Source organism: Peromyscus leucopus, chromosome 14, assembly GCF_004664715.2.
Source record: "Peromyscus leucopus breed LL Stock chromosome 14, UCI_PerLeu_2.1, whole genome shotgun sequence".
NCBI lineage: Eukaryota > Metazoa > Chordata > Mammalia > Rodentia > Cricetidae > Peromyscus > Peromyscus leucopus.
The window spans coordinates 58,881,220-58,907,593 of record NC_051075.1 but is presented as its reverse complement, the minus strand read 5'-3'; the positions used below and the strand labels follow the sequence as shown (position 1 = coordinate 58,907,593).

The following is a 26,374-nucleotide window of genomic DNA, read 5'->3' as shown; positions in this document are numbered from 1 at the left end:
GCGAAGGCACATATCCTGTGTTATTAAGCAGCTCTCCAGTTACCGAGTTCCTCTATTGTTCCCACCTTAGTCATTCAGTGACGTAGATCGACTTTGAACCCTTCCATATTGCATTTAAATATGCCTCTTGCAAGCAGTATGCAAACAGATTTTTAAAGTTGCACAATATGGAAATCTTTGTATTTTAATTAGAATTCAATTGTTATTGTTATTATTATTATTTTACATTAATGCAATGATTCTTTGGGATTGAATTTACTACTTGCTCAGGCAATTCTTTCTTTTCATTTCTTGCCCTTTAAAACATTCATTAGTTAATTCTTCCATGCCTCCCAACTATAAGCTTACAAGTTATTTATTCTTCTACAATTAGAGTCACTTTCTCATGGATTATAACTTTATTTATGATTTATAAAAGTCTGATAATAAGTTAGAACTTTTGCCATTATGCTGGCTAGTTTTCGTCATCTTGACACAAACCTAGACACACTTGGGAAGAGGAAATCTCTACTGAGGAATTGCCTCCATCAGATTTGCCTATGGGCATGTTTAGGGGCATTTTCTTAACTGGAGGGTCCATGACCTGTGAACAGTGCCATCCCTATGCAGGTGGGTCTGGGCTGTGGTGAGTGAGCTAATAAGCAGTGTTCCTCTGTGGGTTCTATTCCTGCCTCCAGGTTTCTGCCTCCAGGTTCCTGCTTTGGCATCCTTCAGGGATGGACTGTAACCTGTAAGCTAAATAAAACCTATCTTCCCTCGAGCTGTTTGGTTAGTGTTTTACCCCAGCAACAGAGAAGCAGCGAGGGCATCCACTTCTTAGATAATCTGAAGACTCTAGAACATTTAATATCATTCATAACCTCCCCATTCTTTTTTTTTGAAATCATGTATTCTAATTCTGTGTATATGGAGGCATTCCTTGTTTTGCATTGTGCACATATGGATAAAGATCAGTTACTGTTATCTAGTTAAACAATTAGCCTTAGTAACAGTTTCAAATGTAGTTACCACAGGATGTTTGCTGAATAACAGAATAAAGACCAAGCTTTACTGCCCAGTCTTCACTACACACACCATTGGGTAGACAACAGAGGGAATCATAGTAGGTGACCAATCACATCACTGTTTCAGTCACTGGTAATTGCCTTCACAATTCAGTTTACTCACAAACAATAAAGAATACAGTGTATCCCCATGAGCTTCTTAGTAGCAGATCAACATGAAATCAGTTAATTGAAAGCGAGAATTGATGAACAGAGATGAAAATACAAAGCCTACTTGTGGTTGTTCAAGGCCAGCTCGTAGTACATAGTTCTTGACCAGCCTGGATTGCATAGTAAAACCTATTTCAACCCTCCCCCATCACTGCTTTACCTCAAAGCAAGGCGTGGAGTTTTACAATGATTATCTCAACGTTTAGGAGAGCAATGCAGGAGGATTGTTACAAGTTGGAGGCTAGCTTGGGCTACAGAATGAGACTTGGCCTCAAAATCCTAAACCAAGCTGGGCGGTGGTGGCGCACGCCTTTAATCCCAGCACTCGGGAGGCAGAGGCAGGCGGATCTCTGTGAGTTAGAGGCCAGCCTGGGCTACCAAGTGAGTCCCAGGAAAGGCACAAAGCTACACAGAGAAACCCTGTCTCGAAAAACCAAATCCTAAACCAAACTAAACTAAACCATAACAACCATCAAAAACCTCCCAACCTCCACCAATCTCCTAAACAAAACAAAACAAACCCCACAAAACAAAAAACAAAACAAAACAAACCCGAAAAAGACAAAAAAAGAACCCCACTAAAACAAAATAAAAACATGTTAAAGAAATTCTTGGAGATAGTTTATTACACCAAAGAAAGAAGATTGAATGTTAGCATCCAGACCTAGAATTTGCCAAGACACTAGAAAGATAGTTTCTTCTAACTCCTAGATGTGTAATAGATGGCTATCTGGGGATGGCTGGCCAGCTGGCCTGTTCTGCTCAGGTGCCCCACAACAGTGAGAGACCTTGTCTGTAAAAACTATGTGGATGGCATCTCGAGTTATGACAGTCAAAGTTTCCTCTCTCTCTCTCTCTCTCTCTCTCTCTCTCTCTCTCACACACACACACACACAAATACACTTGTTCATCTGCACACACATGCACCTGCGTACACATGAACACATGCATATATGTACATAAAAAATAGTATAACAAAGTCAAAAATGGGCAAGCACAGTTTAAACTTCTTAATAAACTTTTATAACCCAATAATCCCATAATTCTAAATATTTTTTGATGCTTAAACCGTGCATTCAAACAATATTGGATTTACTATCTTTTCTTTCATTCTGTGTTTGCAACAGTAAAACAAATTTTAATGATGTTTTGACAAAAATTTTAAATGTCACAAAGTCCTCAAACTTTCCTCATTGGTAGGTGAGTTCCTTTACCCAGTTCCAGTCTGCATAGCTTTAGGATGTTAGGATGCCAGACTACTGTGCAGAGCATGGGTTGCCTGTATTTTAAATTCCACTGGTTTTGTTTTACAGTCAGAATCTATATTCATCCACCTATTTACCGCCTCTGCTGATGTTCATCTTCTTCTGTACAGAATATATGGCCGGATGGGGCCATCTTTCTTTTTCCTAATCATTCCCTTTAGCGGTAATTTTACTTCGAGTCTAATGCTGCCAAATTCTCAAGAACTTTCTTTGTGGTTTGGTGAGATGACTCAGCCTGTAAGGGTACTTGCTACTGAGTCTGATGACCTGAGTTCTGTCTCCCAGACCCACGTGGTGAAAGGAAGGAATGGACTTCTGCGAGTCGTCTTCTGACTTATGAATGCATATCGTGGCACACCCGACACCACAAACAAATAAAATAAACAAATGCAAAAGGATACTTTTAATGGCGGCTGTGGTTTGGCTCTATTCTGCCCTTTTCCTTGTACTTACATGTGAGTCATTTTGCTCAAATTGTAGAAAGAATGGGGTTCCAGCCGCTGCAGAGTTGCGTCTATAGATAAATAGCTGAACATTTAAAAAAAAAAGACAAAGTAGAAAGTTAGCAAGGAACTCCAAACATTCTATTTCGTTTTATCATGTTGGTTTACACGGGCCATTATAATGCAAGTATGCGATGTGCTTTCAGAACATCCCCCTGTATTCCGCTGCTCTCTACCTTTTCTCGCTCCACCCCTTTCCCATTAGACCTCTTTGTTCCCCTGGATGGCATTGCTTCTATTTCCATGTTATCTGCATATATGTGACTTTATGTTATCTATAAAGTCTAGGACGCACAAATGAGAGAACACTTGCAGTATGTGTCTTTTTGAGACTGGCTTAATTACTTAACATGATGGTCTTCAGTTGTCTTCACTTTCTGTTCTTTATGGCTGAAATGAATTCCATTGTGTCTATAAACCACATTTTCTTATCCACTCCAATTGGTGGACACTCAGGTTGGTTTCATAATTTCAGTAGTGTGAGAAGTGTGACAATAAACACTGATGTGCTGTGTTATAAGCACACTATTTTTATGTACATATATGTTTGTGTTCATGTGTATGCAGGTGCATGTGTGTGCAGATGAACAAGTGTATTTGTGTGTGTGTATTTGTGTGTGTGTGTGCGCGTGTGTGTTGGATAGAGGAAACTTTGACTGTTATAACTCAGGATGTCATCCACATTGCTTTTACAGACAAGTCTCTCACTGGTGTGAGGCACCTAAGTAAAATAGGCTGGCTGGCCAGCTATCCCCAGATAGCCATCTATTTCAACCTCCAGAGTACCGGGATTTATAAATATGTGCCAGCACATCTGTCTTTCAAACATACCTTTCTTAAAAACAAATTCTTTGTTAGGGCCTTTCTAAAGCTTAGGCCATGCACAAATCACATGTGTAGACTCTAGCTACATTTTTTTCCCCCCAGATCCCAGTATGTCTAAAATTTCCCAATACTTTATGTTCCATACCTCTGCAGGCTTAAATGTCACTTTCTTCAGAAACTCACTACTAGCTTCCTGAAGAGGCTAAAATTACCATAGTACACCTTCACAGCACTATGAACATCTCTTCCATAGATAGTCATAGTGCATCTTTGGGTAGTGTTTGCTTTATGTCATGTTATTAGACTATAAATTATCTAATGTGGAGGTTTGTGACTGCTTTTGACCATTGAATTATGAGTGCCTTTATAGTTCTTAGCATTAATCAGGCTCAGTAAATATATGCTCAGTGAATACATAAGTAAATAGATGAGTAGATGTGTTACTCAAAATAGCAAAACCAGAAAGCGTCAGAAAAGAACATTGAAGTGCATAAGAAGCATTTTAAATAAAGGGCTTAAAAGCAAGGGAATAGAAATGAAATTTCCAAAGAATTAAGAGCATTCCGAAGGGTGTTGACTATGATAATGATGCAGTATTCTGAAAATATCTCTTATATTCTAAGAGACTGGAACTTGTGCTCGACCTCACAGCCAAAGTTAACAATACACCTTGAAGTTAATTAAGATTAAAGACTACTAGCCTTCTGTGTGTTCAGCCTGTTTGACCTGCTTTTAAGAGAACAATGTGACAACCAGCCTTCCTTGCCTTGGATTTCCCATGCATCAACTTTTACAACCTAAGCTAATGTATAGCTGTAACCTTAAATTATGTGCTTTTTAGCAGAGTGTGGTGGCACATGTCTTTAATCCCAGCAATTGGGAGGCAGAGGCAGGCAGATCCCTGTAAATTCAAGGCCAGCCTGGCCTACAAAGTGAATTCTAGGAAAGCCAGAGCTGTTACACAGAGAAACCCTGTCTTTAAAAACAACAACAACAACAACAACAACAACAACAACAAAAATCATGTGCTTTTCCTTGTCCTTGTCCTGTAACAATGCATGTGTATTATTTGTTGAAAGCAGCAAATACAGAAGTTGAAAGCAATTTTCTAAAATCTACCATAAAGGTTGAAAGCATCCATTTATGGATATTGGTTGATAAACAGTGTTTGTTATTTGGTCAATTCGGATCAGCTGGAGCCAGTGACAGTACTTAGTAAAAACTTAATTAAAGATTCATGTAAAGTTGCCCATTCCTCCCCATATGATGCTTTCAATAAAGATAGAGTGAAACCTTTTGTGAGGGAAAGACACACAACACACATATACACACATAGAGACAGAGACAGACAGAGACACGGGGCAGATTCACCGACAGTCAGACAGGGCTCAGGCAGGCACAGATTAAGACTCGTACAAGGGACAGATAGAGGACATAAGACACAGAGAACATGAAGTAGAGAACTCAAGTCTGGACTCCCTTTGGTTAAATGGCTCCACATGGAAGAGATTTTTATTTCTTCCCCTAATGTGACATAATGCATTATTGGTAATCAAAGTTCATCACTAATGCATTAGTGCACATAGACTACATTCTCTCTTAAGACCTATCTTTTTGATTTTGAATGAAACTGCAAAGTCAGGATTTGTCTTGAAATTATTAAGCAAAATATTATGCAAATAAACAATTTTGGTACTTAAAGAGGGAAAAAGAGAGATACTCCTTTATATGAGCAATTGTGAATGTGTATGTAAGCTATGTTGTTTTAGATGATTCAATGACCATAGTCTACTGAGAGGTACTTCTATGACATTTGGGAAAAATGAATGATTAACATAGTCACAACAGAGATTCTCAGCCCTGAACATAGAATTGAACAAACTGGACACATTGATGTTCAAGACCATCCCAGGATCATTGATTCAGGGTTATGAGGGCTGGGCCAAGTACTTACATTTTTTGAAAAGCTTCCTTGGTAACTGTAACTAAGTGACATTCTTCAGAAGAGGGGCAGTACTTGTTGTCTGTTACTATTCTGGTGGCCCTGTGCTGACTGTTTGGAATTATTTATTCTATAAACAAACAACTTTGATTTATCAGGTTTCCCAGCCCGTTGTCCTTTGTGGCTAAGCAGCAATACATAAATTGTTTTGATCCAAACATTATCTCAGAACACTTTTCATAGGATGAATTTGCTGTTTAGGGACCATAGAGAATTTTTCATGGGTGCAAGTGGAGCAAGATTCTGAAGACTGGCAACTTACTTCCCTATGCTTGCCTCATGCTCTTTCCCCCACATTTCCCACTGAATTTTCAGAGGGGATGCTCATTCTGCCTACCTGAATGTTACTCAATTACTATGATGAATATACAACCTATTATACAAACTAGGGTACTTTTCTCTTATTAAAACATTTGCCGGGGGCTGGAGAGGTGGCTCAGCGGTTAAGGGCACTGACTGCTCTTCCAGAGGTTCTGAGTTCAATTCCCAGCAACCACATGGTGGCTCACAACCATCTGTAACGAGATCTGGTGCCCTCTTCTGGCCTGCAGACATACATGCTGTATACATAATAAATGAATAAATAAATTTTAAAAAAAATTGCCGGAATAACTGCTGGATATCTTTAATTTACCGAGAAAACCTAGGGTCATCTTGGTGATCTCCACTTGCCTCCCCTGAGATACACTACAGCTTTAATTATTATTACTGTGTGTGTACACAGTATATATATCTATTGAACATTTACTTTATGTCAGATATTTTTCTAGGCATTAATAAAACAGGCTTGTTCCTTAGCTTCAAGGAACTCACAGAACTGGGATATGCAGACTATCAAGTGGGATTAATGCAGCAAGTATTAAGTGCTCTGAAGGTACAGGAAATCTTAGGCCAGTAAATCCAATGCTGGCTCCCTGGGGGATGCCTCATTGAGACTTTCAAATCTTCACAAGTATCATCTATTTCTTAGTCGCCCCTCCTCCTATCTGCCTATTCTTTATTATATAGTATTTCAAATTCTGGCTGTTCATCACCCATCTTAGCAGACAAACTTCTTCTAGAAGAGGTTGAAACCAGAGATAGAAATTCCTTGAATTACCCACCAATAACTTCGTCGTGACAGTGGAGGAAGGGACTGTTTTCTTACATCACCTAATTCTGTTTGCCTGTGGTCCTCTTCCGCCTCCTCAAGGACCAGAAGCTTTTAAGTTGTTCTTGTTTCTCCCTTTACCATCTCCCATCCTACAGCCTTCCTCTTGTACTTGAGCCTGTTTTTAGAGACAGGGTTTCTCTGCGTAGTCCTGGCTGTCCTGGAACTCGCTCTGTTCCAGGCTGGCCTCTAACTCATAGAGATCCACCTGTCTCTGCCTCCTGAGTGCTGGGATTAAAAGTGTGTGCCACCACCACCTGGCTTGAGACTTTTTATGACTTCCAAAAATCTCAGTCTTTATTCACATCACTCCCCTGAACCTGCATGTGCCCAGAACATCCAATATTCCTTATTATACCTTGCAATTTCCCCTTCTTGTATGTATTATTTCTATCTAAATAAGCTTATATTTTACTTTATTATGTTTTGGATCATTATCTGTTTCCTCCCAGTTGAATATAATTTTAGAGCAGTAAGTGCACATAGCCGAAGTGGAATAAATACTTGTTGACTCTAATTCTAACCCATGCCCACAGCACAGCCAAGAGTTTTGGAAAGTAAACATTTGAGCATTTTGCTTGCCTGCTTAAAATCATCCAATGGCTTAGTTCTATAGAAGACTTGATATTCCTTCACACAACAGGAACAAAAGATCCTGTTCTTGACCATGTCTGGTGTGTGTGTGTGTGTGTGTGTGTGTGTGTGTGTGTGTGTTGTGTGTGTGCAGTGTGTGTTTACTGTGTTTCTATTTTTCAATTTATTTATTTGGTCTCCCCTGTGGCTGAAATTCCAGCCCCAATGAATTTATTTTAATTCTTCAGAAGGCTCAGACTTTCCCCTATTTCATAATGATCTTCCCCCCTGCTTTTGGCTAGCTGGCATGGATCACAGGTGAGATGCTCTTCTTCTGAGCTTTCCTCAGCCCCTCATCTTCCTCCTACTCGGGAACACGTCTCATGTATGAGTTTCTACAGTTTTCAGTATCTGGCCTCATCATGGTACTTATCACTTTAATGGAAATGAAATGGAAGACTCTGTGAATATTGTCTACTGTTGTTTTCAGGGCATTCTGTAAAGCATGAGGAAAGAGCAGGGCTTCATAAATATGTGGTGAAGGTGTGAACAAGAGAATCGACAAGCTATTGGGTACCAAAGTAGAGACACCAAATACATAGTTGTTTAAGGAACACCAGGGCCAATGAAAAAACTAGAGGGGATTTTGAGGCTTGCAGCTCACAAAGGCTGAATGACAGTGTGATTAAAAGGAGAAGAAATGGAGAAAGGCAGCCTGTTTAGTTTGGATAGACTGAATTTAAACTACTTGTGGGACATCAGAGGTGGCGATATTTGGAGTGATGTTCTAATTGCAGGCTTGAACTGTAGGAGGGAGTCAAGACCTTTGATATTTATTTATGAATGGCTATAGTAGGTGAGAGCAAAGCCAAAAAAAAGGAAGTATTGATTGAACAAGAGTAGAGAATAGAGAAATTAGAATGCAATGCATATGGAAGAACTAGCCATGTCAAAAATAAAACAAAATGAGACTCCAGGAAAAAGAGACTGAGGAACAGTAGTCAGGGTGAGAAAAGAAGAGGGTTAAGGAAGGGTTATCACATTGTTTTAGTTTTAAGCAAATATTTTTAAATAATTATTTTCATCTTATGTATATGATGTTTACATGCATGTATGTATGTGCCTTTTGTCTGCAGAGGTCATCCAATACCATAGAACTGTATAGACATTGCAAACTACCATGTGGGTTCTGGGAACTGAACCTGGGTGCTCTGTAAGAACAGCGAATGCTCTTAACACCTGAGCTATCCATCCAGCCTTGTTTTATTTGAAGCAAGAATACAAAAAAGGAAGGCTGATTATCAACTGCACCATGTTCAATTAGAATGGTCTCTTGGCCTCAGTGCCATTGACAATTTGTGCTCAATGGCTCTTTACTGTGTGACCATCCAGGACAGGGGAGGATGTCTCCCACACCCTTTACCTCCACCCTCTAGAGGCCAGTAGTATTCTCCGCAGTTTTGGCAAACAGTCAAATGTCAGAGTTGATTCTGGCTACGAAATCATTGAAATGATGCAAAAGATGTTCAACACATAGCCATAAGTGGAATAAATCGAGCCAGGAACTGTCCAGGTCGCTCCTGGTATTATTGGCTGTGCTTTAGTTAACCTGAACTGCCACTAAATGGTACAAATACCTCACTCATGTCATGTGCAGACTGTGGCAATGCAAAATCTCGAAAATATCTCTTACATTCTAAGACACTGGAATTTTTCCTGGATATCACAGTCAAAGGTGATACTACAACTTGAGATCACTTGAGATTTAAGACCACTAGTGTACTGTGTCTTCAGCCTGTTTCACCTGCTTTTAAGAGAACAGTGTCATAACCAACTTGACCTTGCCTTGGATTTCTTATGTAGTCAACTTTTGCAACCCAACCCAATCCATAGTAGCAATCTTAAGTTATATACTCTACTGTGTCCTGACCGAGAATAACACATGTGCATTATTTGCTGAAAGCAGCAAACACCAAAGTTGAAAGCAACTTCCTAAAACCTACCCTAAAAGTTAAAAGCATCCATTTATGGATATTGGTTGTTTAACAATTTTTTTTTGTGCAACTGTTTGTCATCTGGGTCAGCTGGGATCAGTTGGAGTTGGTGATTTGATCCTTGGAAAACTCTGTCCAAGATTTCTGTAAAGAGTTCCATTTCTTCCCCATTGATGATTTCTGTCCTGTCCAATAAATACAGAAGCAGAGCGGAGAGGGCACACACAGGCAGATACACACCCACACAACAGAGCACGCCTTTAATCCCAGCACTTGGGAGGCAGAGCCAGGCAGATCTTTGTGAATTCGAGGCCAGCCTGGGCTACCAAGTGAGCTCCAGGAAAGGAGTAAAGCTACACAGAGAAACCCTGTCTCAAAAAAAAAAAAAAAAAAAAAAAAAAAAAAAAAAAAAAAAAAAAAAAAGAAAAGAAAAGAAAGAAAGAAAGAAAAATTCAAATTTGAACTTGTCCTTGGTTAAATGATTTTAAGGAGGAAGCACTTTTATTTCTTTCCTTAATGGGACACCAATGGATTATTGGTGACTCAGAGTTAATCACTAATGGGTATAAATCTACACACAGACGGTGATTGTCAGTCTAATGTGCAAGTTCTTTTTCTCATCTGTCTGCATACCATATCTCTGTTTTTAAGGCTTAGAATTGCTTTTTAATTCATTCTTAAGTGAGAGAAATCTGAAATGATAGGCTGCATTTGTGACAAATTGTAAATGTTTACATTTTATTAGTGGTGGAAATGAATCAACAGAAATCTAGGATGAATGGATAAAAGAGAGACACATAAATGTCTGGAGATTCTCAGCTAAGGTTTTTGTCATATCTGAGGAGATACTGAAATACACAAAAATGGTGAATTTGACATGACCACACGAATTTAAATTTGCATTAGACTTAAAAGGATCAAAAATTGGAGCTTTAACTAAGCATGTAAGTATCATCTAAATAAAAATTTCAGGCTGGAGAGATGGCTCAGTGGTTAAGAGCACTGACTGCTCTTCCAGAGGTCCTGAGTTCAATTCTCAGAAACCACATGGTGGCTCACAACCACCCATAGTGAAATCTGGTGCACTCCTCCGGCATGCAAGGACATTGTATACATAATAAATAAATAAATCTAAAATAATAATAATAATAATAATAATAATAAAATAAATAAAAATTTCAAATACATTAAAATGCAGATGTCATTGACTTATACAAGTACAATAGAAATTGATTTTTTTTGACAGGCACATTTAGAAAGGTAGTATGTCACAACTGCAAAGTTCTCTGCATATTAAAATAATTACTTACATCCTGGAAATATTGGGCAGATTGGAAAATGCAAGACTGGGGATGGTCTTCAGGTGAGTCTCGATGAGCTTCCTAAGGAAAAGACAGCCACATGGTTAGAGTTCTCACCATTTGTCTTTTCTAATAACTCACCTAATTACTAAGAATACCTTCTCAGAAGTGTGGTGACCTTTACAATACAAACAAAACCGACAAAAACATCGTGATTTCTCCTCCAGTAAAATAAGACCTGAGCATGTGAGACTAATGCAGAAAATGAATCCTCCAGCATCATCTATGGTTGGCAGTGGAGTAATAAACTTTGTCCAACATTACACTGCACTTGCTCACTGAAAAGGAACATAGTGTGTCCCTATGGTCTGCTCACGAGAATGTCAAGTCTACTGCAGTATGACAATAACTGATGCAAGCTAATGCTTTCCCAGAACCATAAGTCATCCTTGTTGCACCTGCAAATTGAAGGTATGGCATTCCCCAACTTTCCTTTCTGGGACTCTTCATCAGGAAGAAAGCATCTTCAAATATTCCAGTATGATTCTTCATGTAGGTGTTTCATTTTTTTTTTAGTTTTTTTTTTCTTTACATAGTGATTACTTGAATAGAATCCTGTATGGAAAGGGTATTCCCAGTGTCCCAATCCACTTTGCAAAAGACAATGATGTGTCCCATTAATCATCTCTGCCCATGTTTGGTTTTGCCCTTGAACACTGGAAATCACGCATTAGTTACTTACTAACTTACATATAGATAATAGACTAATATAGTGCATCTTTCTTTCTAGATTGCGAGGTTGTTTCTCTATGATCTTTGTTTCCTCTTCCTCCCTTTTTTCTTTTCTTCCTTTCTTCCATCTATGCTTTCTTTGGACTGCTTCTGTTAGTGGTACTTGAAAAATATCTGGAACATGCTTGATCAAAATGCGAGCAGGCCAACTTAGAGTGTAAAAGGACTTAGGAACTTTAGTGAAATTGAGGGTAGGTGAATGAAAGAGGTACATTTTTTAACCTCTTCTCAACCTCTGAGCATTTGACTATGAAGTTCAATGTTGCTTTAATATTAAGAAATTACACACCTTTAATCCCAGCACTCAGGAGGCAGAGGCAGATGAATCTCTGAGTTCAAGGCCAGCATGGTCTATAAAGTGAGTTCCAGAATGGCCAGGTCGACACAAAGAAATACACACACACACAAAAGGGGGGTGGGTGGAGGGAGAGGAAGAAATTCAGTGTTTGAGTGGCACCTTAATCTAGCTGTGTGGTATTTTTATTTGTGTGTTCATTACAATAATGCATTTTTATTATTAAAGGAATAAAAAAGGAAAGAAATTCAGATCCCATAAATTGCCTTCATTTGAAGTTATATCGCCTTAACTGGGATGATTAAAAGCTTATTGATGCTGATCCAGGATTCTGGAGCTAAAAAGATATGAGAACAACTTGTTCTATTAAAATCACTGTGTAAAAATTGGGCCACGCAGAAGGAAAACAAAGGATAACATGCACACCTGTTGGGTATTACAAAAAGAGGTTGAGTTTCTCGAGTCCGTAGGTGGTCTTACAGAGCTGTCCTACAGCATAAGATTTCACATTGCTGGCAGGATATGTGGACCCAAAATGCAACTTTCACTGACTAAAAATTAGAACACTTAGCCTTATCCAAAAAAGATAAATAGGTCAGGTTTGGGGGGGTGTACATTTATAATTCTAGTATCTAGGAAGATGGGACAGGACAATTGTGGGCTTCAGCCCAGCTGGGGTGCATATTGAGAACTGTTCAAAATAATAATAATAATAATAATAATAATAATACAAATAAGATTTTTAAAAAGATAATATATGCCAAATTAAATGGAAATTAGGTAATAATATTAATAATAATAAATAAGATTTTAAAAATAGATAATATATGCCAAATTAAATGGAAGTTAGAAATGGCTTTTAGCAGTTTGATGAGGAACAGAAATAGCATATAAATAAAATTTAATATTTTTCAATTAAAACTCATTGTATTTATATACTTTCCTGGAGAGAGAGAGAGAGAGAGAGAGAGAGAGAGAGAGAGAGAGAGAGAGAGAGAGAGAATTATGTGTATGTGACTGTGAGTTTATGTGTACCATGTGTATGCCGTGGAGGCCAGGAGGGGGTCATGGATCCCATGGAACTAGACTTACAGATGGTTATGAGCCACCATGTGGATGTGAACCTGGTCCTTTGCAAGAGTAGCCAGTGCTCTTATTAACTACTGATCTATCTCTCCAGCCCCATAATACCTGTTTCTTAAAGTATTTCTTTTCTCAAGCACAAAACCTTATATACACTTAAATCTGAACAAGCTATTCTTTCTTATGTGTCTGTCTGCTTCTATCTATTTCTGTCTGTTTATTTGTCTATCTCTTTTACTCATACACATGTATATACAGACCAATACAAATTATATACTTTAGAGCGGCTGTCTTAGTAACAATACAGTAGGTTCAATAAATCTTCTAGGAGAGTAAAGAGAGAGGTGCCAGCCATCTCAGCAGAAGATGAAATAAATAGCCTATTTGTTGAGTGAATTTAATGCAGTGATAATCATAAAACAGACTGATTTCAATAACATTAAATGAAGTGTCAGAATGAAAAACAATCACATAAATTCAAATTCAATAACAATCTAATCTACAAGTTTTTGCTGTGCATATTCACAGTATTGCATAGATGAAATACAAAAGCACCTCTGCAACCTTTAATTCATTTATTTTTACTTTTAGTATAAATAGTCTTGTTGCATCTCTAAAATTCACCTCATATTTGCATACACTCGCTTTCTTTCCTAATTTGAAAAGTTTGATGAACTCCAACAAACACTTTGAAAGGATGGCTTCCCAATGCTTATCCAGACATTTGAATTCCTTCAGATAAAGATAAAAAAGATAGGTGAAACTATGGCACCTAATTAATGAAATAATGAAGATACGATGTCTACACAAATATCTCATATTCTGGTTTTTGTCTTAATAAGACAAGCCTGGAGACCAGGCTGTGTCCTGTTCTAAGTTGCTGTCCTGTCCTAAATTCCATATTGTGGGACAGTGGCTTTGGGCTGTGCCTTGCCCTGGCTCCACTTTGAGTGCAAATGCAGACGTAGGGTGACTGTACATCCTGACTGTGCAAATAAATGGTCACCACCTGTCCCGAATGTACCACAGGGCACAAGGTGCTAACTTATTCACACAAGTAAAAAAATTACCCCCATGCCCATGCACACGTGGCAGCACACTGGGAATGTGTGAGCATATCAGAAAAGCCAGGGCCGTGAATTTACTGAACACACCAGACATAATTTCTCACTTATGACCATACAAGGAGCACCCTAAGACTGAGTCATAGGGTCAGTGACTTGTCACCTGGTCACTTGTGAACCTTATCCAGGACAGTCACCACAATGATGGATTGTTGTCTCCGTCCCCTGGCTCCAGCTTGAGGGCAGTTTGTTTCGCCCACTTCAAAGTGACCCTCCAAAGCTCTTCTTTATCAGGAACTGCACTGGTAACTCCCTGCCTTGAGCAGCTCTGAGCAGGCTCTGCAGTTCACAGGACTTCTGTGGACCATGAAAACTTTGTAACCCATTGTAGCCATTCTTCAGCCTTAACGTCCTTGCAGGAAGCGGAATGTGTGATCTGAGAGTTACTATTAGTAATTTAGATTGGAATAAAAGCACACTGATCTTCAGTGCCACATTATCCAGCGAAAGCACCTCTAATCGCTGAGTTATGGCCAACAAAATAGATCTAGTTCATGAACATGTAAATTCTGACATCATGGAGAGGTTAACCTGCCCATCTGTATCTGTGAAACAGCACATTTACAGTGTGAGAGTGTGCGTGAAAATTCTTGAAAAGAACCTGTGTCTGTCTGTGAACAAAATCCTCCTGGAAGGAGTTTCTGTGTCTGCAGAGACTGGTGGACCAGTTTGGAATTTCAATAATGCGGAGAGATTGGAATTTTGTAAGTTTAGAGGCTAATTAATTTATCCCGGGCTCTTTTTAGCTTCTGGAACAGCCATTCCTTGCTCCACTCTGTATCTGAACTAATGCCTCGTGATGATAGTAAATACAAACCTCTTAGAAGCTATTAGCTTAGCAGAGCACTAGCTTTCACCAATGCAAGAGCTAAGAATGACACCAGATAGCATCTTAGGCCTACAAAATAGCTCCCCCGTCTCATTGTACCTGCCATCCTGGTACCCACCCATGGATTTTAAACTTGCCTTGGTTTATGACTTTCTTTGTTCTTTAAAAATATATAAAATCTTCACGAAACTGCTGCCATGTGGGAACACGGAATTTAGGGTAATTTGGGAATTTAGGTAAATCTGGGTTCCTGGGCCACAGTTGCTCATAATGGCTCCAGAATAAACTCTCTCTCCTTCTTTCCGAAATGAGAGCGGTGGTTTTGAAGTCGACAAGTCGGCAAAGGAGCACACATCACTGAAACGTGAATTCCTTGGTGACACCCAATTGATCCTCCAAGCCTCAGCAGTATCCCCAGAGAAGTTTTGTGGCTACATTACATGTCTCAGTTCACAACTGGAGGTCAGTGGCTCAACAGTCTCTCCATTGCCTACATTCCCAACAGCTAACTTTTTATTCAAAGACTTTTCAGACACCCTGACTACAGCTTTAGAGGTAGGATAAAACAAAACAAAATTAAAAAAAAAATCTAACAACAACAAAAATCCAAGAATGATTACTGATTAACCAAAATAATTTGTGTTAATTTCAGAATACATTTTGAGTATTTGTGGAGAAAGAAGTACATATGTACTTTACACCAAAACTGTTAGCACAACTTCTGGATGTTTCTGTATTATATATATATATAAAAAAAACCAACAGCAAGCCATTTGTTTTTGATGGAAATATGCAGGTGCTGAAGAATTACTGCTTTTCATTTGCCTCTGACGATTCAGAATACATTTAACAGAGAAGATCAGCAAAAATAAAAATAGTTTCTTCTAAAATAGAACTAAAACAACTCTCAGGACACTTACTTGCTGCTCATAGTATGAGTGTTTACTGTCGATGATTCAGCATTAGCATCGTGTATAAACTCACTGGGAAAAACTTCACAGCGACAATTTCATATCCTCGGTGAATTTCATAATTGCATAGTTAAGTTGGCAGTGAGACATAGAAATTATAAGTGTGAAGAAATATAAGCTGATGATGCAATTTAAATGTAGTTTTCTATGATGTACTTAACAATGGATGGCCATTGAGCACGTAACAGAGTCAATTGTTTCCTTAGGGCCTTCTTATGTGAATCAAAATTACTCTGAAAACAACTCTATAAAAGGTTCCAAAATGGAGTCAGGAGTCCGTTCTGTGTCAACTGCACCCTTCTAGTTGCTGCCTGTGAAGGACCAAACTAGCCACTGGCCTAATGGTCACATTGTCTATCTCTGGCTTTGTTGTTGTCTCTGGTACCTTTTCTTTGGAGTCACCCTCTCAGGCCTGATGGGTAAGCATTTTCATGACAAGAGATGAAAATGACTGGAGCCGCTGCTAACTTCACAAAACAAGTTGCCCTCACAAGGGAGGGTACTTATCTGTCACAGTGAGGCTGCACTCTTTTTTTTTTTTTTGGTTTTTCGAGACAGGGTTTCTCTGTGTAGCTTTGCGCCTTTCCTGGAACTCACTTGGTAGCCCAGGCTGGCCTCGAACTCACAGAGATCCGCCTGGCTCTGCCTCCCGAGTGCTGGGATTAAAGGCGTGCGCCACCACCGCCCGGCTGAGGCTGCACTCTTGAACTAATCACTTTATGGGAACCAGACGGAGACCCTCCAAGAAGAAGGATCCTTCAACCCATCTTGCAGAACCAAAAGGAGACAATGAGCTAGACCATACCTGATCAAGAATGTGTACTTATGCACACCGTTCCCCCGTCCCAGTCCATCCAGTTCTTCATGAGGCTCATGTTAGTGCCTCAAAATGGGTTGGAGGGTCACCGAACCTCTTTAGAGTCTCCTTTTTCCAACATAACCATGTTGACTAAATATCTTTTCTCCATTACTGTTCTTGACTTGGTGTGCTGGAAGCAGCTGGAACAGCTGGAACTCCCGGAGGCAAGGCTTTTGTGATATCCACTGCAACAGTAACACTTACAGCTTGAACTTTGGTCACAGCTCTCGGTCACAAATATTTGAAGTGACCAGAATTACAAATATGTTGTAGCCAAAGGCTCAAAATGTATATAAAGAGATTTGGGGTCTCTTGTCTTACAGATGTTCAGTTTATCTGCTTCTCCTGATAGTCCAATTGCCCTTTAATTTCCCATCTTCTCTGCCTTCTTGGGAACACCAATTCAGAACCATCTGAACCTGTAAGTCCTGAGTCCTAATTCCTATGGGTGACAACCATTCTGAGTTTAAACTGAAAGGCATGGTGGGAGGGTTGGGGGTCATGGTTTGCATTTCTCGAATGTCTGCAAACTGTGGATAAAATGCAGAATGGAAGTCAATGGAAAATGTCATGGCTTGACCCACAGATTTTGCAGAAGAGGGGATACAGTTTAAAATGATCTTTTCGTGTTTGCTAACATCTTGTTTCTTACAGAGGATAGGTGTAGCTGGAGTTTTTTTCAATCCTGCCTGGCCCACAGTCAGGACAAATCTCTCTCACCCGTCAGTCCCGAAGTCACTCAGACCCAACCAAGTAAACACACAGAGACTTACATTGTTTGCAAACTGTATGGCCACGGCAGGCTTCTTGTTATCTAGTTCTTATATCTTAAATTAAACCATTTCTATTAATCTATAAGTTGCCACGTGGCTCATGGCTTATCGGTACCTTACACCTTGCTTTTCATGGTGGCGGCTGGTAGCATCTCTCTCTCTCTCAGCCTTCCTCCTCCCAGAATTCTCCTCCCTCCTTGTTCCACTTATACTTCCTGCCTGGCTACTGGCCAATCAGTGTTTTATTTATTAACCAATCAGAGCAACACATTTAACATACAGAACATCCCACAGCAGATAGGTGTTTAGAAGTAAGTTTGGGGACACACACACACACACACACACACACACACACACACACAAAGAGACCACCACTCCAATTGCATGTCTCCCCAGGGCAACTTGACTCTTCGACAGGAGGGTGCACTGCTCACAGTCGTGGAGGAGCAGCCACGCAGAGGCAGGAAGTGAACGGAGATTTGTAGTCTAAGGAAGGTGGTGACTGTGTCTTTCTCCCACTTGGCTGGGATTTGACCTCACACATTCTTTCAAGACTGGTCAGTTTTAAAAAGAATTAGTGCTAAGAAAGTGAAGGGGGGAAGGGACCAATCACTTTATGCCTAGACCATAGCAGGGCCTTAAAAAATTTAAAGGTTTTCACAGGGGTGAGGAGGTGGGGAAGCATAAGACATCTGCATGAAAGTTGTACATTGGGAGGGAGAAAAAGATTTGAATTCCTTATTGTAGAGGTTTGAATGATAATGGCCACATAGTCCATATGTTGGAATAATTGGTCCCCAGTTGGTGCGAGGAAGTGCAGACATGTTGGAGGAGGTGTGCCACTGGGGGAAGGCTTTGAGGTTTTCTGCCATTCCCAGTTGACTCTCTATCTTGCTGGTAGTTGTGTCTCAAGATGTGAACTCGCAGCTACCGCTCTACCACAGTGCCTGGGTGCCTGCTACCATTCTGCTGGCCATGGACACTAACCCTCTCAAACGCTAAGCCCCAAATAAAGCCTTCTTCTATGGATTGTCTTGGACATGGTGTCTTATCACAACAGCGGAATAGTAACTAAGATCCTTGTCTTAAACACAAGTTTTATAGCATTTCATAGAAAATACTCATATTTAGTGGTTCTTCCACAGAGAAGCTATGAAGTTTGTGTGTTCTCTCTGAAGGTGCAGGAGTTCTCAGCCATGAGATAAATTGGCAGGAGGAGGATTAACAGGGGAAATGCATACAGATCTACAAACAGGCAAAACATGCAAAAACATGCAGGTCATAGATGAAGTACAGGACTCCAAGGAGGGCTCTTGGAGAGGCAAGGTCAGGGTGGGGTAAGGGAAGGTGTCTCCCAACACAGAATAGCAGCTCACATAGTGCCTGGGAGTGGGCGATGATCTGCTTTTGGATCAGGTGTGGTCTCTAATAATCTTCCTGTGAGTTGCTAGGTAGCGAAGGGGGCCTCACGAGCAAGCCTCTGCTTGAATCTGCTGTTGCTCCACTGATTTGGTTAGAAGTAAATGTGCTTCACAAATGAACAGTTGTGTGTGTGTGTGTGTGTGTGTGTGTGTGTGTGTGTGTGTGTGTGTGTGTTAGTTAGAAGACAACCACAGTCACTGTTCTGGAATTGGCCAGGAGGCTAGGCTAGATGGCCAGTGAGTGCCAGGGACCCACCTTTCTCCACCTCCCAAGAGCTGGGATTGTAGATACATGCTAACACAGACTCCCCCTTCCCCCCTTTTTAAATGTGGGTTCTGGGAATTGAACTGCAGTGCTCATGGGCCATACAACAATTCCTACAATTTCAAATACATTGTGTGTGTGTGTGTGTGTGTGTGTGTGTGTGTGTGTATGTATGCACCTGTGGGGGATTTGTAGCACGAATCTTAAAAGGTCTTATTAATAAAAATACTCAGAAGCCAGATATTGGGGTGAAGGCTGAAAGATCAGAGAAGCAGAACAAGCCACAGCTAACTTCACCTCACCAACTTCTCAGCCCATCCTGTTTCCTCAAACTGGAAGCCTGAGTCCTCATCTAAATAAGATCTCAGCTGAACTGCTGCTAAAATCCTAAAAGCTTAAAAAGCCACTAGTTCCTGGTTTTCACATCTTATATACCTTTCTGTTTTCTGCCATCACTTCCTGGGATTAAAGGCTCACTTCTTGGGATTAAAGGCATGTCTCACCATGCCTGGCTGTTTCCAGTGTGGCCTTGAACTCACAGAGATCCGGATGGATCTCTGCCTCTGGAATGCTAGGATTAAAGGCGTGTGCCACCACTGCTTAACCTCTATGTTTAATATAGTGGCTGTTCTGTTCTCTGACCCCCAGATAAGTTTATGGGGGTGCACAATATATCAACCACAGGAATTTAAGTTGACCAGTGCTCTGTGTCACCCATTGCAATGATAAGGAATGTTAAGTACAAGTGGATGCACACAACTGAGTCTAAGGATGGTCTTCAGAATGGCTAAGCCTATGCAGTCTGGTCACAACAAATTTCTCATTTCTTATTCACATGGCATATCTTTATTTCTTGGCAAAGAAGCTAAGAATATTCTGTGATTCTATATCAGATTTATTTGTTTAATAGCAAGGTCTGCATCCCAAGGCCTTGCTGTGTATTCAGGGCTGTGCCAATCTATCAACCAGTATTAAATTAGTCTATATGAGCACAGAAAGTATTGGCAATAGAGAGAGGGAATTGGTACAAATAATTCATATAGATATTATGAAGTTGGACTAGGCAATGTTAGTGCATTCTCAATGTGACATTTATCATTTGCCTGGGGTTTATTTTGTGAGATGAAATTCTTCATGGTGAATATGTTTTAATGTACAATTTCAGTATCCTGTGGCAAGTTGTGTACCAGTCATGGGGTTTCAGTTCAGGACTGCAGACCAAGCTAGATCATGCATGCAAACACCTGGGATGATTTGCATATAGACTACTTTTAAATAAGAATGAATTTCAAATCTGTATTTTGCTAACCTTTTTTTTTAATGCTGGTAGGAGAGTAGGATTTCCATGCTGTGGTTGAACTATTTGCTAATAATATAAAAACTGCAGGAGATAGCTACGGTGTAAAGTATAACATTGCAACTTAAATGAAGCTATAGACCACTAGGAATTCAAGTGTGCCTGTGAGACATGATTTTGGGACAGACAGAGTTTCTATTTGGGATTGATTTGACCCTTAGAAAACCAAGCAATAATTCAATAGATTTGACTTGTGAAAACTTCGAGGTTAGGGCCATTAGGGGAAGAACTGTTCTTTCACAACTCATGGGTTATGTCTCCAGGTCGCTGAAAATATCAAAATTTTATTTCATTATTAAGTGTAACTTTTTATTAAAATGGTTTTCTTGGTTATTTACATTAAGATATGGAAATATTAATGCATGTGCTTCAGGGTTTACAGATTTAGCCTCACACACCTGCCACTACCTTGACTCATAACCCACCTGGTTGACCTTGAGTGACACTAGCTAGATTCTCCTGCGTGGCTTCCCAGAACATAATGACAGAATCCATTAGGGTGCTTTGTGGAGCTTTACAACTGGTCTCTGTGTCTTAGCCACTTTTCTATTGTTGTGAAGAGACATCATGACCAAGGCAACTTATGAAAGAAGGCATTTAACTGGGGGCTGGCTTACAGTTTTGGAGAGTGAATCCATCACCACAGGAAGCATGACAGCAAGCAAGTAGACATGGTGCTGGAACACTAGCTGAGAGCTTACATCTCATTTACAAGAAGGTGGCAGAGAGGGAAGGAGAGATGGCCTGGCTTGGGCTTTTGAAAGCTCAGAGCCTCCCCCCACCTCCAGCCCCCGTGACACACCTCCTCCAATAAGGCCACTCCTCCAAATCCTTCCTAAATAGTTCACCAAGTGGGAATCAACACACTCAAATATATGAGCCTATGGGGGCCATTCTCATTCAAAGCATCCCACTCTGGCTCTAGGGATACACCTAACTCTAAGGCATTACCTAATGATAATCCAGGTATATTCCAGCTAGAAGAAATCACTTTTGTCCTAATCCATAAACATGTCCATATTTCTAATCCAAGTTGTGGAGATTCAAATGGTCTTGAGACCATACAGGACTATATTTCTCCTACAGGACTATATATTCTCCTATTTTTATTTGTGCTGAAATGTGATTTTATTTGTATGTTAATAAATAAAGTTGTCTGGGGGTCAGAGCTAATAGCAAGTTGTTTAACAGAAGTCTGGCAGTGGTAGCACATGCCCTTAATCCTGAACACATGACAGGCACATCTCTGTGTATTGAAGGATAGAGCCAGCATGGAGACACATGCCTTTAATCTCAGTACCAACCATAGGGACCTGGAGGTCTGTATAAACAGACAGTGACAAGGAGGTCATGTGATTGGGTTTACAACCAATGAGAAGGCAGAACAGAAAGCCAATAAAAAGACAGACACACAGGAAGTAGGTCTCTTTCTCAGGGGAAGGATGACAGCAACAGCGGGTGGTAAGAAGGTGGTTTCAGCTTTTGGCTACTGCTCTCTGGTCTCTGGGCTTTTAGCTCTGCATTTGGCTCTGTGTTTCTTATTTAATAAAACCATTTAGAATTACATCTACATTCTCCCAATCAATTGCACTCTGAAATCCCACATCTGTCCATCTCTGTTTCTTTAGTCTCATGCTCCTTGGTTCAGGTCCTTCTTAAACTAGGAATGGGGTCTTCTGGAACACTTATCAACTTAATATTACAAAACTGTAAAATTTAAGAAGGAAATGTGTATTATATTTACTAGTACATTTTTTCATAACTTTATAGTTATCATGGTGTCACTGGTTTGAACAAGAGTACAGATCTATGTGGTATAAATCTTCTCCAAGGAAGAAGTTATGCTCATGTTTAGGTAGAAGCTCCACTCCTACCGATTACCATCCATGATACTGGGTCATATTCTGCATACCACTGGAGGAGAAAGGTAATCACCAATATCACTCAGCTCCAAACTCTGCAACCTCCAACAGTGACATGCCCGCGAGACACTCTGATGCAACAGTGGTCAAATGTTATGGTAGTAACCAACTGCTTTAAAAAAAAGTGTAAGTCCCACTCCATGAGACAGAACCCATTCCTGACACTGTTAAAGTGGCTAAGCCCCTGAGACTAGACTGGTCATGGGCCTAGGGGGAAACTTAATATTATTCTTCTGGTAAAGGAATATAGCAACAAAAGGACTCCTAACCACATACTGTTAATGCTTATAGATCTGTGCCTCGTTCAATCTACATCAGAGGATCTTCTTGCAGTGGATGGGAATTAACGCAGAAACCTACAACTGAACACTGTGCAGAGAGTAAGGAACTTTGGAGCACTTAGTCATAAATGCAATGTCTTCATCAAACTCTCCCCTTGGGGCTCAGGGATCTATGCGAAAGAGAAGGCAGAAAGACAGAGGTGACGGATGACGCCAAGAAAGCAGAATCTTTCAGATACAACAGGCCTGACTCGCATATGAACTCACAGAGACTGTGGTAACACACACACAAAACCTGCACAGGTCCAAGCCAGCTGGAGTCTCAGCACTGAGAAGGGGAAGTGGACATGGGATTCCAAGAAGCTATGTGTAGTTGATGCCCACTGACAAAGGGAAAATCCATTTTCTTCAACGGAGTGTCACTGAGTGCACCAACCACACATCAGGGCAGCAGTCCCTAAGCCCCAAACAAACTTAATGCTATTTCTGTGGCCTATTTGTTGCATTTTGCTTTGTTTTGTCTTTTTTTTGTGTGTGTCTTATTGGTCTTTCAAAGCTTGTTTGCTTTGATTTTTATTTTTGTGTTTCTCTGTTGTTTGTTTTTGTTTCTTGTTTATGGTTTTTTGTTTGTTGGTTTTTGAGATAGAGTTTCTCTGTGTAGCCCTGGCTGTCCTGGACTTGGTCTGTAGATCAGGTTGGCCTTCAACGCGGAGATCTGCCTGCCTCTGCCTCTTGAGAACAGGGATTAAAGACATTCACCACCACTGCCCAGTGTGTGTGTGTGTGTGTGTGTGTGTGTGTGTGTGTGTGTGTGTGTGTGTGTTTTAAGAGAAAAAAAGAAAAAGAACATAAAATCAGGTTAGGTAGGGATGTGGGTAGGATCCTAGAGCAATTGGAGGAGGGGAAAACATGACCAAAATATGAAAAAAATGCAAAAAAAGGGATAAATCTCCAAGAACTGATTTCAGGTAAGATCTGAAGGCTTCTGTTTATTGGAAGGGTCTGAAGGGTCCAGAAATGGTGGTAAACGGGGCATGGTCATGAGTTGGAGGCCAAGACTTTCTAAATTGAAATTAAATGAAGAGTTGTGATAGTGTCTCCTCTCCTCAGTTAGATATTCTGAGATGGCAGAATAGACATGAAAGTGAATTCAACTGTACAAAACTCTGTTGATGATCAGTAATGATAATGTAAGGGATCTTATCTAAAAACGGCATCCTCTGGACATCCTGGCACATGCTCGTAATCTCAGTCTTTGAGAGCAGAGGCAAGAGTTCGCCAGTCTCATCTACATGGGCTAGCCTGCACTAAATAACTTCCTTTCTCCAAAGAAAATCAAGGGCTGAAGATGGAGTTTGGTCGCAGAGCCTTTGTCTAGCCCCCACAAGACCCTGGATTGGATTTTCATAGCAATAACAACGCTGTTCATAGCCACAGCTGACATTCTGTTTCTTGGCTTTGGCACAGTCTTGTCTCTGGCCCCACCCCCACCCCATACTCACATAGTCTTGGCAGTTTGAAAGTTTACCACCTCTTGTTAAAATTTAAGAGCATTGCATTTGAATTATATCCAGGGAGAAGAGGCTTGGCTCAAGGATCTTTCATACCCATCAGCACAGCGAGCAAGATATTGAGGAGAACATGCCTGTATTTTGTCATCCATATGTGTCACCCAGAGGCAAGTGGTTGAGGAAGTGGGCAGTAGTGTGTGTGTGTGTGTGTGTGTGTGTGTGTGTGTGTGTTTGTGTGTGTGTGTGTGTGTGTGTGTGTGTGTGTGTGTTGTTGGTTGTTGCCACTGTTGTTACTTGGAATAAAAATCATTTTATTTTAAAATGACAAAGAAGAAGAAAGTTCTTATTCTTAATTTGCATTTCCAGTGTTAACAGGTCTGCATAAATTAACTTTCATTACTGTTCTTGCATTTCGATTGCTTGACGTTAACCTCAAACCACATCTTCACCTTACCCACATTTCTTATTACTCTTTAAGTCATGCAGGCAAATTCAAGTTTCTGTTTTCTTTCTGGCAGAGGAACTTCCTTTAATGTGGTTTGAGTCTCTCCCCGCTCCCCTTCCTTCCTTTTAAACACAGTCTACTGGCAATGACTTTGCTAAGTCTTTGCTCATTTAATAGGAGTTTCTCTTCAGCTTCCATACGGAAAGACAACTTCACTGGACATTTAACAGTCTGGAAAGGCAGACTTATTTACTTCCAATGCTTTAAATGCTATTCCCTTTTAGTTCATGGGGCTTTTTGACAACATATGTTTTTACTCTTGGTAGACAACGGGAACATACAGTTTTTCCTGGCTGCTATGACAACCACTGTATACTTATTTGTAGCAACTCAGGTGCATATACCCTGTTATAGCTTCCTTGCATTTATTCCTTTTTAGATTTTATAGAATTTGTGAATTTAGAATTGCCAGATTTGGAAAAACTTGGTTTGTGATCACACTAAGCTTTTTCCTTTATTTTATTTGTTTCTCGCCGTCTTAGGGTTAGTGATGTGGAGCTGGGTGGTGGTGGCGCACACCTTTAATCCCAGCACTCAGGGAGCAGAGGCAGGCAGATCTCTGTGAGTTCGAGGCCAGCCTGATTTGTAGAGTGACTTTCAGGACAGCCAGGGCTACAGAGAAAAACCCTGTCTCAAAACCAATCAAACAAACAAGCAAAAAGATCTAGTTATGCGTAAGTTAGGTCACTAGATAGATATTACCCAGATCATTGATGCGTCTTTAAATTTTTTTCAAGCTACAATGTTTTTATTAATTCTTTGAGGATTTCAAACAATGTGTTTGATTATATACACCCTCTTCTTCTCCAGCTCCTCCCAGATCCATCTTCATTTCTCTAGCATCGCACATAACACCTCAACTTCATGTACTTTAAAAAAGTAACCCGAAGAGTCCAACTTGTGCTACCCACATACTCATGAATGTGAGGCCTTCCTTTGGAGTATGGTCCACCTACCAGGAGCCAAACCTTTAGAAAAAAGTGGAATCTTTCTCCCTAGATGCTGTCAGTGGTCCATAGTTCCTTAGAGGTGGGAGCTCAGGAGCCCTTCCCCCACCATGCTAGAATCTAGACAGGCTGAGCTGAATCCCCATGAGAGACTTTGTCTTGGAGGAGGTGGGAATGGGGGGTGGATTGGGGTGGGGGAAGGCTGGGGGTGGGAGTAGGGAGGACAGGGGAATCCGTGGCTGATATGTAAAATTAAATTAATTATAAAATAAAATAAAAAAAGAAAAAAGAAAAGCAGGAAGAAACAATTCTTTTAATCACATTTATTTTTATTTATATATGTGTGTATAAACACATGTGGAAGTCATAAGACAACCTGTAGAATTTGTTTCTCTCTTTCCTCATGGGGGTCCCAGGGATTGAACTCAGGTAGTGAGGCTTGGTGGCAAGTGCTTTTAGCCACTGTGCCATCTTGTAGGCCCTTTTATGCTTTTTTCAGCCTTTTTCCTCTTTATGTTTAATTTTAGATTACTTTCAGTTCCTAAGTTTCTAACTTTTGATTCATTTTCTTTCTGTAGTGTTTAATTCTCTAAATCCTGTCTATGCTTTTAT

At 40.2% G+C, this 26,374-nt stretch overlaps 1 protein-coding gene across 1 annotated transcript in view; it reads right to left on the bottom strand.

Moving 5' to 3' along the window:
• The window catches only part of Tshr (thyroid stimulating hormone receptor), a 130,473-nt gene that overhangs the window by 46,218 nt on the left and 57,881 nt on the right, over positions 1–26,374 (bottom strand). Inside the window, exons 2-3 of the mRNA XM_028877804.2 lie at positions 10,837–10,908; positions 2,933–3,007 (exon numbers count right to left, since the gene is read on the bottom strand). Coding sequence (XP_028733637.1) covers positions 2,933–3,007; positions 10,837–10,908 — 147 coding nt within the window. The remainder of the gene's footprint in view (positions 1–2,932; positions 3,008–10,836; positions 10,909–26,374) is intronic.